The 11,632-nt window shown below is 55.6% G+C and overlaps 1 protein-coding gene across 1 annotated transcript; it reads left to right on the plus strand.

Moving 5' to 3' along the window:
* Positions 1-3,226: 3,226 nt before the first annotated feature.
* DACT3 (dishevelled binding antagonist of beta catenin 3) lies at positions 3,227-11,632 on the plus strand. The gene is made up of 4 exons (XM_065899571.1): positions 3,227-3,475; positions 8,850-8,946; positions 9,114-9,266; positions 10,245-11,632. Exons 1-4 carry the CDS (start codon positions 3,227-3,229, stop codon positions 11,630-11,632), a joined length of 1,887 nt encoding a protein of 628 aa, XP_065755643.1.

Consider the following 11,632-nt stretch of genomic DNA (forward strand, 5'->3'; position numbering starts at 1 on the left):
TGAAAGTCTTATCCCCCAGTATCTGAGAATGTGACCTGATTTGGAAAATAGGATCGTTGCAGATGGATTGAGCATTGTCCCACATACTCCCTTCCAAGACCCCTCCCAGCTCAGTGCTCGATTGTTACAGGAAGTTCTCCCTGCCCCCACCATCTATGAATCAGGATTCATGTCCTCCTTTTATTCAATACAGCTTCCATAATGGCCCCTTCATGGGACTCAGTTTCTGTAATCACTGAACTTTAAATGATGCCATAAAACCATAATGGCAGGAACCACCTCCTCATTGAACTCACCTGGGTTTTCCAGCTATCACAATATTACTAATCCCGAGTCAACTGATGTCACTGACAATGTCTCTTGGTGTCAGTGGCATCGCGCCTCTTGTGACTCATCTCATGGTCCCAGTCCTGTCCCTGCACCTTCTCCTTGGTTTTCCACCTTTAATCGACATTTGTTTTCTGACCACTCAAATAAATAAGGCAATTATTTCCACGAGTCTTGGATTGCCCCCCAGTGAGTCATAATTTACTCGTGGCGACTTCGCAGTCCTTATCAGCGTTTCAATTTCCCTTCATTCTATCAATACCTCAGAATTCATTCTTTCTCCTGTCAAACCCCCAACTCCTCACAAACGTGAGAGATCCGCCAAATCCTGTGGAGGCTGACAATCATGCAGATCCAGGATGTCTGTAATCTCCTTTTTCATCAGGACCCAAAGAAACCTTGGGATAAGAAACCAAATGCTTGGGAGTAAACTCCAAGGATTTCATCTGGCCTCTGACCATGTTTGGACAACTCTTCAGGGGTTTCCAGGGCAGGGACTTGTGTGCTGCGGTTGGAAGTAACCCCAGGAACTTCCTGGAACCAGGAAGTTCCAGGTTCATCCCCAGGAACTCTGCAGACATCATCGTCATCAACATCAAAAGGCCAACAAGGAAATCCACAAAATTGCTACCGCTGTTTTGACTCCACCAACCAAGGATCTTTCTTCACCTCCTTCTTGGAACCCTCTCAAATGGCTGCCCTCTGGTCTCAAATCTTGGTTTTACTCCCTTATTCAACCATGAATAATTCTCTTTTTATTTGTCTTCCTAGGAATACCCATCTTCAAATGGCCAGAACCCCTAAGTCAGCTCCAGATCCAACATTTTACACAGCAAATGGTTCAACTGGTCTTGCACAAACAGCAGAGATGAAGACCAATCCTGACATCACCCCAGATCCTTACTACTAAGAAAATCTTGTTTGAGAGAGAGTTTTCCATATCCCTCTTTCATCAGCCTGATCATGTCCCCATTGTTGGTAAATTAAGGTAATGTAAGGACAGTCTACATCTGTCTTAAACAAGAGGCAGGGGGGACTTCCGTGGTGGTCCAGTGGGTAAGACTCCATGCTCCCAATGCAGGGGGCCCGGGTTCGATCCCTGGCCAAGGAACTAGATCCCGCATGCATGCCACGACTAAGATCCCGCGTGAGGCAACTAAGACCCAGCACAGCCAAAATAAGTAAGTAAATAATAATAATAATAATAAACCAAGAGGGGGATTAAATAAAGTTTATCTCTACTAAAACCCAGACTCATTTTTTTCTCCTTGGGACTCACTAGATTATTTTTAACTTATTTATCAGACCCTTCTGTGGCTCTTTATACATGGAAGGCAGTACTCCAAGCACTTGACAAACATCGCCCTTAATCCTCATAACAACTCTATGAGGTAGACAGTGTTACAACTCCGATTATACAACTAAGGAAATTGAGGCACAGAGAGGTTAAGCATGTTTCCCAAGGTCACACAGCTAGAAAGTGGCAGAGCTAGGGCTCACCCTCGGCAGTCTGGTTCTGGAGTCTTTGCTCTCAGTCACCAACATTGTCTCTCCAGTTCAGGACCAGAAGGTAACCTGGGATCATAAAAGAGGGAGGGTCTTACATGATCTTCTGGGCCCTGGCTTTTAGGGAGTGAAGGTCTGTCTGAGAAATGGGTATGGATTTTGAAGCTAAATCTTGAAGGTTGTAGGGACGCACACTCGGCGTAGTGACACTGGCTGGCCGCCTGAGGGGGCGCCAGCCCCGCTCGCGGAGCCAGGGGAGGGAGGAGGGAACCTTGGAAACGAACGTCAGGCTCAGACTTATGAACCACAGAACGTTGAGAACAGAGCATCTTAGAAGGCTGAGAACAAAGCCTCTTAGAACGTAGAACAAAGGCCCCTGGAATCGTAGAATGGTGAGCGCAAAGCCTCACAGCATCTGGGAGACAAAAGACGCTTAGATTCTGTTAGGGTGGAATCATAGAATCTTACAGCCAGGGTCTTATAATTCCAGAATTTGGGACATGACCGATCTTAAACTCTTAGACGTAAGACTGGCTACCGAATTTGAAAGGCTCAGTGCAAAATGAAAATGCGAGGCCCGTTTTCAAAAAAATAAGAATTTCAAGACAGTAACAGCAGAATATTAAACCAAGCTCGGGGCCCTTCTAAGCCGGTCGTATGCCCGTGAAGCCGGTCTCGCTCACAAGCACAATTTTATGGGAGGATTACCAATTTTTAGTGGTTTGGCCCTCTACTTTTACAGCTGAACGTCTGGGAAGGCTTCCTGGAAGAGCAGGCAAAATCAGCACTCGACTCTCAAACCCTTTCCGACCCCCCGCTTAGCCTCAGAAGCTGAAGGTTACGAGGGGTGGGGGGAGAGAAGCAGCTGCCAAAACGTCACGGGGACAGATTCTCTATTTATAGATCACCCCTGCCCCTCTCGCGGGACAGTCCAATGGTAGCCAGACCTCTCCCGCAAGGGGGCGGAACCAGCTGCAGGGGAGACAAGGACCAATGACATCGGGGCAAGGGGCAGACTTGTTTCATTGTGACGCGTGGGGGCATGGCCACGGCCCAAAGGGAGGTGAGAAGGGGGGCGTGGCGAAGAGGCCAGTAAGCAGAGCGAGTAGGCAGCTGCGAGCATGCGTCGCGTTGGGGGGCGCGGGTGCACAGCAGAGCATCTTCGTAAGGAAAGGTACCAGCCAATAAGCGATGGTTGCTCTGTCGCCTGGGGCGTGGCCATGCAGATAAGGCGCGGGTGGGCGGCCCAATGGGCGGGCGCCTATGCAGATGAGACGGTGACAGCCGGGCCAGCGGGCGGGCGGGCGGGCAGGCGGGCTCTTGGGGCGGGGAGGTGGGACCGGGAGAGGGGTGGCCGCGGGGCCCGGCCGGGCTGGGGCGGGGGGCCGCAGCCATGATCCGGGCCTTCTCCTTCCCGGTGAGCCCCGAGAGGGGTCGGCTGCGGGGCTGGCTGGAGGGCAGCCTGGCCGGGCTCTGCGAGTTACACTGGCTCCGGGAGAGGCAGGAGTACCGCGTGCAGCAGGCGCTGCGGCTGGCCCAGCCCGGAATGGGGGGCGCCGAGGCCGAGGACGAGGAGGACGCCGACGAGGACGAAGATGCGGCGGCGGCGCGCCGGGCCGCAGCGGCCCTGGAAGAGCAGCTGGTGAGGGGCCGCCTGTCCGTCCGTCCCTCTGCCCCCGTCTGTGTCTGTCTGTCCGCCTGTCTCGGCTGGATGCTCAGACACCCGTCCGGGTGGGGGAGGGAGGAGGGGGAAAGGAGAGGGGGGTGGGGCTGGAGGGTCGGGGCAGCGGGCGGGATCAGGCCTCTCCGCCCCCAAACTGGGGAAGGGGGCTGCATTGCCTCCGCCGGACCCTCAGGCCCATTCCCTACACCCCTTCCCCAAAGAAAATCCATCTGGGCGCCAAGTATGTGTCAAGCTCAGGCTGAGTATTTGGCGAGCGTTGTCTTCTTGCAGCTTGGGGGGCAGGGGGTGATAGTTCCCACTTCACAGAGAAAAAAACCCTGAGCCTCAGAGAAGGCAAACGACTCACCCAAGGTCACACGGCAGGATCCAAACATGCCTCTCTCCCGGCCTCCATACCGGGGCCCCGACTTCCCTAAGTCCTGGTGTGCTTGGAGATCTCCGGAGGGGGTGGGGAGTGGGGGAGGGGATCCTCGGGCCTCCTGAGGGAGGGATTGCTGCTGAGAGGAAGTTCACAGTCCCTTAGGATCCCACGGTGATCTTGACCCTCTGTGACACTTTCCCTCCTTTCCTACCTGGCCACAGCCCTGGTTAAGCCAAGAGGTGGCAGATTGAGGCAGCATTGGTGTCAGACTTCTAGATTCCCTGGGTGCTCTGATAGTGGAAGATGAGCCAGAGGTCTCCAGAATTACTTAAGGAGCATCACCCCTCTTTCCCTCTCTATGCCATTTCTTAATTCTCCTGACCTCTTCCTGGGTTTCTTGCACTCTTTTCCCAACTGCCCCATCTCTGTGACTTTGTGTCTATTTCTCCGTCTTTCTCAATCCTCTGTCTCTCTATCTCTGTCTCCCTGGCCTTCCCTTCTCGCATTTCTGCACCTCTCTCTCTTCCTGCCCCACATCCTTGTCCCTCTCTCTCTTCCCCTCCCCCCAGCCCGCCAGGCCCCAGACCCGGGCTTCACTTGCTGATCCCATCCCCAAGCCTGTGTGTGGTCAGAGCTTCCCGTTTGGGGAAACCTGAGCCGAGGTAGTGGGGGGAGGGGGCTCTCCCTGCTACTGACCTCGACTGCCCCCTCCCCAGATGGAGAATGGGGAGGAATACTGAAGCCAGACTCTGGGGCTGCAAGCCCAGTCCCTCCCCCCCAGCCCCCCCACCCCCGGTGGGGAGAGGGACCCTGCACATTCTTCTCTGGAAACAGAAACAGCTGTGGGAGGCCTCACCCCCTCCCAAAGTTAGAGACGCGTTATAGGGGCCTTCAGCAGCTCACCCCACCCCGAGCTGGCTGGGCTTGGGAAGGCACCTCCCACCCCTCCAAGGAAAGGGAGAAGGCATGCGGATGGGCCAGCTGTGTCCTGCCTCCCTGTCCCTCATCCTCTGCCTCTCTCTGCCTCAGTCTCCCCCTTCTCTGCCCCTCTGTCTACCCCCCAGCCCTCAGTATCTTCCCCACGAGGTGGTAGTGGAGGGGCCTCTTCCCCCCACAATCTCCAGGCAAAGCTCCGTCCCAGCGTCAGGGAGGAGGCGGTGGCAGGCAACGGGAAGGAGACAGCGCCACTGAGGGAGGAGCAGAGAAGCGCTAAATATAAACTCCTCTGGTGTTGGGGCTTCCTGGGTCCTTCCAAAGAGGGGGTGGGAGCCTCCTCTGGTCCCTGAGTCTCTGTTTTATGAAGCTTACCCCTCCACCCCCCTCCCAGGAATACACTCCCTTTGAAGCAAGAAAGATGGAAGCCAGAGTTGGTTCATTTCTAATAGGAATGATGGGGATGAAGGGAAAGATTAGGGGTATCTCAGAGAAAAGAGGCAAGAATCCTGAATGGGGGCAGGAGTCCTGTTCTCTCCCACCAAGGAAAATGGTTCCCTTCCAGCAAGAAGGATTAAAGTTAGACTTGCAGAAGGACTTCCTAACAGAGATAAAGGGAATTGGACACAGATTGGGGGCATGTGAGTGGGGGCAGCCAAGGTCTGGGAAAGTTTGGGCAAAGGGGTCTCCAGGGGTCCGAACCACATTCATGTTAAACCTGCCTGAGCTGGAGAGCCTCAGGCCCACTTGCTGAAGGGCTTGCAAAAAAAGGATGAGGGGCATTGTGGGTAGGCAGGGAGCCAGATTCAGGCCAAGGACCTTCTGGTCTTTTAAAGATTTGTCCCTTTGCAGCTGGAAGAAATGAGGTCAGACTTACAAATGGGGTGGGGGTGTATAGACTACGGGGGTGCTGGGGGGTCCAGGCACAGGGGAAGAGGAGGCCTCTGCTGTTTATCTTCCAAACTCCTACTCTTCCCTGCAGTGGAAGAACTGAAATTAGACCTGCAGAACTTACCGAAAAAAAAAAAATCTTTTTTCTCTTATTTCTAATTACACAAGTAAAACGTGATTTTATATTTTCCTTGTTAGAACTTCATAGCTTTCATGTAATAATAAAAGCCAGCATTTATTAAGTGCCTAAAAGGAACTGCTGTTTAAACTCATTTAATCCTCACAACAACCTCATAGGAGAGGGAGTCGAATGATGCCCATGTTACAGATGAGGAAACTAAGGCCCAGAGAGGTGAAGTAACCTGCTTAAGGTCACACAGCTGGGAAGTGGCAGAGCTGAATTTGAACCCTGGCAATCTGGCTCCCAGCCATGCCTCCATAAACACTTCATCCTGCCATCCAGTCCCCTCATCCCTCCCTTGACCCCCTAAATGCACCCTCTCCCCTGTGATCACCACCACTGTCACCCTGGTGTGAGTTCTGCATCTATGCGCAGAAACAGCTTACATACCAAGATACGTAGAGTTCGCTTTGCTTTTTTTCAAATTCCAGTTTCTTGGATGAGGTGTCAGACACTATGGACAGTGGTTCTCAAAGTATGGCCCGCTGGACCACTAGCAGCGTCACTGGGGAACTTGTTCGAAATGCAAATTCTCAGGCTTCTGCCTGGAATCAGAAGCTCTGGAGGTCAGACCCAGTGATTTAGGTTTTAACACGACCCCCCTGGTAGTTCTGACTCACCCTTATACTATACATTCTGCATTTTTCTTTTTCCACTCCATGATAGGTCTTGGAGATGGTTCTATATAGAAATTGCCTCATTCCATTTTAACAGCTGTATAGTATTCTGTGGTATTCATTCATTCCTTCCCCAAATATTTCCTGAGCACCTACTTTGTGCCAGGAGCTGTTCTAGACACTGGGGCGGGTTGGGGGTGGTGCGTGTGGAGGTGGGGGAAGGCACAGCAGTATATAAAACAGACAAAAATTTCTGCCCTCCTGGGGCTGGGGCTGACAATCTAGGGAGAAGGACAATAAACAAATAGCCTGATATGTCACTTTAAGTCAGGAGGTCATTACTGCTATGGTGGAAAAAAGGCAGGGCAACCCAGGTGCAGAATGATCAGGAGCTATTTTGGAAAGAGTGGTCAGAGAAGGGAGCCTGTAACAATCTGAATGAAGCAAGGGAGAGAGCCAGGAGGGTGTGCTGGGGAAACACATCCCACCGAGGTAGGAGCGTGTGTGATATGTTCAGGAAACAGCGAGGAGGCCAGTGTGGCTCCAGCAGAGTAAGCAAGGGCATGACTAGTGGGGGACAGGTTATGGGGTATAGGGGCGGTCCTTGATGTTTTTTAGCCACCCATGAGGCTGCACAGTTCGGCTGCATTCCTGGCTTCTGCTCAAAGATGACACCACCCTGAGCATCTCTTTACACGCAGGGCAGGAGCCCAAAGTAGAACGATTTGTTGACTTTCCTCCCATAAACAAGCCCAGATGGGGGCTTCTGTTCTAGGGGGGAGGGGTGGGGACTGGGGCCCAGGAGAGCAGCCGAAGGAGTAGGAAGCTGCGGGGCGGGGGTGGGGGGGGGGCGTTGTCTGCGGGGGAGCCGGCCAGTCTTTCTGCCCTAAATAGGCAAGGCTGGGCGTCTGCCCTCTCAGCCCCTCCTCCCTCCTTCCCTCCCTCCTGCCGCCTGCCGTCCAGACAAGCCGCTTTTGTCTGAGGGTCAACCGTCTGCCTGAGGCTGCCACCACCTCTGGCCTCACCCAGATCCGCGTGAGACTTTTCCTGGCTCTGGCCCTGTTTTCCAAAATAGGGTTAAGTCCTAGTGTCTTGGAGACCCCATCTGTGTTGCTTCAGCCCCTACCCCCACCGCGTCATAGTCACTCCCCTTTTAAAGGGTTTTCACCTTCATTTATCCACATCTGATAGGAAATGGGTCTTTTCCTGCAGCAAGGATCCAGGGTAGACTCCATCGAAATTTCCCATGGGGATGCGGAGCTGCAGCAGACAATGGGGGCTTCTGGGTGGGAATGGAGCAAGGGCAGGAGGAGGATGTGGTCCCTGCTGGGGACAAAGGAACCCTCTGGGGTTCACCGCTGTAGTACAATACCACTAAGGCTAGATTCACAGAAGGACTTTCCAGTAGGCATGGGGGGGATTCTTTCTGAGAGGAGAAGTAAAGATTTATGAGTCATGGTCAGCCTATGTCATCCAAATGAGGGAAAGAGTCAGTCTGCAGCAGGGAACTTCCCTGGTGGTGCAGTGGTTAAGAATCCGCCTGCCAATGCAGGGGACACGGTGTTCGAGCCCTGGTCCAGGAAGATCCCACAAGCTGCGGAGCAACTAAGCCCTTGAGCCACAACTACTGAGCCTATGCTCTAGAGCTTACGTGCCACAACTGCTGAAGCCCATGCGCCTAGACCCCATGCTCTGCAATGAGAAGACCCCAGTCGCCACAACTAGAGAAAGCCCGCGCACAGCAACAAAGACCCAACTCAGCCGAAAATAAATAATTAATTTTTTAAAAAATCTGCAGCAGGAAGGACTTAAGGAAGACTTGCAGAAGGACCTTCCATTGGTTATAAGGAGCAGTGGGGGAAGATAGGAGCATCTGAGAAAGGAGAGTCAAAGTCTGGGAGAAGGCAGACAAATGGATGGCTAAGAGATCTGCTAGGTCCTCAACACCAACTTTTAGCGGTGAACTGCCCTTACAGCAAGAAGACCTGAAGTTACACTCAAAGAGGGACATTCTAATAAGGTTAAGGGGCCATGAGCACCAGATAGAGGGAAGAGCTGATAGGGAGGGGACAAGGGATGGGGACTTCTGAAGACTTATCACTCACACTTAAGAGGGAACGAGGTGACTGCAGCATGAGGGACTAGAGTTAGACAACCAGAGGACTTTCTAATGGGATGAAGGGACAGAGATCTTGAGGGGGATCCTGGAACTTGGGTACTCTTTTACCTTTCTGAAATCACAGCCTCCCTGTCAAAGTGAAACCCTGCCCATGAGCTCCTAGAATAGGGGACCAGTTGGCAGAGGGCTCGGGGGTACTTCTGACCATCTTGCTTTTCCCACCTCCTCAGGAAGCCTTGCCCGGGCTCATCTGGGACCTGGGCCAGCAGCTGGGAGACCTGAGCCTGGAGTCTGGGGGCCTGGAACAGGAGAGTGGGCGCAGCTCGGGTAAGCATGGCTAGAGGTAGTGGGGTCTGCCTGGGACACCCCACCTCACTGTCTCCTGTTTCTCAGGCTCCCCATTCTATGCCTCTTGATCTCCTCCTTTCCTCCCCACCCCTGGTTTCCCCTTTCAGGACCCCCTGATTGTCTCTCCCCTTCTTTTTGGAATCCAGGCTTCTATGAAGACCCCAGCTCCACAGGAGGTCCGGACTCACCACCCTCGACCTTTTGTGGGGACAGTGGCTTCTCTGGATCTGGCTCCTATGGACGCCTGGGTCCCTCTGAACCCCGGGGCATCTATGCCAGCGAGAGGCCCAAGTCCCTAGGTAAGGTGGGTGGGGTTGGGCCCCCCGAGAGCCAGGGAATGGACAATAAGAGGATGCTTTTAAACACAAGCGTCTGAGTCAGACCAACCTGGATTCGAATTCTGGCTGTGACAGTCCCTTTTTGTGTGATTTTGAGCATGTTGCTACTTTCTGGCCCTCTGTTTCTCCATCTGTTAAAATGGGATTAATGACAGCACCTACTTCATAGGGAATTTTTGACTATTCAGTGAGCCTCTGCCCTAAGACGTTGAACTTGGCACATGGTAGCCATTAGGTAAACAAAAATTGCTGTTCATTTATTCAAGTAAGTTTCTGAGTCCCTACTATGTGCACTCCTAGCACATATCCTAGGGCTGAGGGATACAGCAGTAAAATCACTGTCTTCATGAAGCTGACATTCTAGTGGGAGAAATAATATACAAGCTAAATAAGTAAAATATCTGGGATATTAGATATTGACATGTACCATGAAAAGAAAATTAGGGAAGGGGACGACAGCGTGTCCCTTGGAGTTGGGGAGGAAACTCCAATTTTAGAAAGTATGGCCGGAGAGGAGGTCACTGAGACTGTGACATTTGAGTGGCACCCTAAAGTAAGTGAGGGAGTGGGCCAAGCAGATACCCTGAGGGAGGAGTAGTTCAGGCAGCAGGAACAGCAAGTACAAAGGCCCTGAGGCTGGAGCGTGACTGGCCCCTTCATCCAGGCCAGTGTAGCTGAAAACCTATAAATGTAGAGGAGTTGGAGGTCAGAGACACAGATGCAGGACAGACCAGTCAAGGTCTATAGGCCACTGTGAAGATTTTGTTATCAACCTAGTGTGCGAGAAGGGGTGAGAGCAGGTTGTGTGTGTGTGTGTGTGTGTGTGTTGTTTTTAATGGGAGTGAGAGAGTAGGAGAGGCGGTGGGCAATTTGCCCCTCCTAGGCTCATTGGGAAAGGGCTTTGAGAGCCTCTCTTCCTTTTTTGCCTCCCTCCCCTAGGAGACGCCAGTCCCAGTGCACACGAGGCGGTGGGCGCCCGGGCAGCCGTGCCCCGGTCCTTCTCGGCGCCCTACCCGACGGCTGCGGTCCCGGAGGCCTGCTCCTCCGCGGAGCGACGAGCCCGCGCGGGGCCCTTCCTGACGCCCAGCCCCCTGCACGCCGTGGCGCTGCGCAGCCCGCGGCCGTGCAGCCGTCCTCCCCCGGACTCGCCAGACGCCGCGGGCTCCGGGCGGCCCCTGGACGGCTACATCTCGGCGCTCTTGCGCAGGCGCCGCCGCCGGGGGGCGGGCCAGCCCCGGACCAGTCCCGGGGGCGCGGACGGGGGCCTGCGGCGCCAGAACAGCGTGCGCCAGCGGCCGCCCGACGCGTCCCCGCCCCCCGGAGGCGCGCGGTCCGCGCCGGAGCCCCCGGTGGAGCGCGCGGTGGGCCGTCCCGCCAGCCCGGCCCCCTTGGGCCGCGGCTGGGCTTCGCCATGGGAGTCGGAGGCGGCCCCCGAGCCCGCCGCACCGCCCGCTGCCCCCTCGCCCCCCGACAGCCCGGCCGAGGGCCGCCTGGTGAAGGCACAGTACATCCCAGGCGCGCAGGCCGCCACCCGCGGCCTCCCCGGCCGCGCGGCGCGCCGCAAAGCGCCCCCACTAACCCGCGGCCGCAGCGTGGAGCAGTCCCCACCCCGGGAGCGTCCCCGGGCCGCGGGCCGCCGCGGACGCATGACCGAGGCTTCGGGCCGCCGGGGCTCGCCCAGGGCTCGCAAGGCCGCTCGCTCCCAGTCCGAGACCAGCCTTTTGGGCCGCGCCGCCGCGGTTCCTCCGGGCCCCCCCAAGTACCCTACAGCCGAAAGAGAAGAGCCTCGGCCGCCACGGCCCCGCCGTGGTCCAGCGCCCACTCTCGCGGCTCAGGCCGCGGGGTCCTGCCGCCGCTGGCGCTCCACGGCCGAGATCGACGCTGCCGATGGGCGCCGAGGCCGGCCCCGCGGTCCCGCCGCCCGAGGCCCGGGTCCTGGCCCATCCCCGTCAGCTCCTCAGCGCCGTTTGCTCTATGGCTGCGCGGGCAGCGACTCGGAGTGCTCGGCCGGGCGCCTGGGGCCCCTCGGACGCCGGGGCCCGACAGGCGGCGTCGGCGTCGGCTACGGGGAGAGTGAATCTAGCGCCAGCGAGGGGGAGTCGCCTGCCTTCAGCTCCGCATCCAGCGACTCCGATGGCAGCGGTGGCCTCGTGTGGCCGCAGCAGTTGGTGGCAGCCACCGCGGCCTCCGGGCCAGGGGCTGGTGCAGGTGTAGGGGCGCCCGCGGGCCCCGCCAAAGTCTTTGTGAAGATCAAGGCTTCCCACGCGCTCAAGAAGAAGATATTGCGTTTCCGTTCGGGTTCTCTCAAGGTCATGACTACAGTGTGA

The sequence above is a fragment of the Phocoena phocoena genome, chromosome 20 (genome assembly GCF_963924675.1).
Source record: "Phocoena phocoena chromosome 20, mPhoPho1.1, whole genome shotgun sequence".
Classification (NCBI taxonomy): domain Eukaryota; kingdom Metazoa; phylum Chordata; class Mammalia; order Artiodactyla; family Phocoenidae; genus Phocoena; species Phocoena phocoena.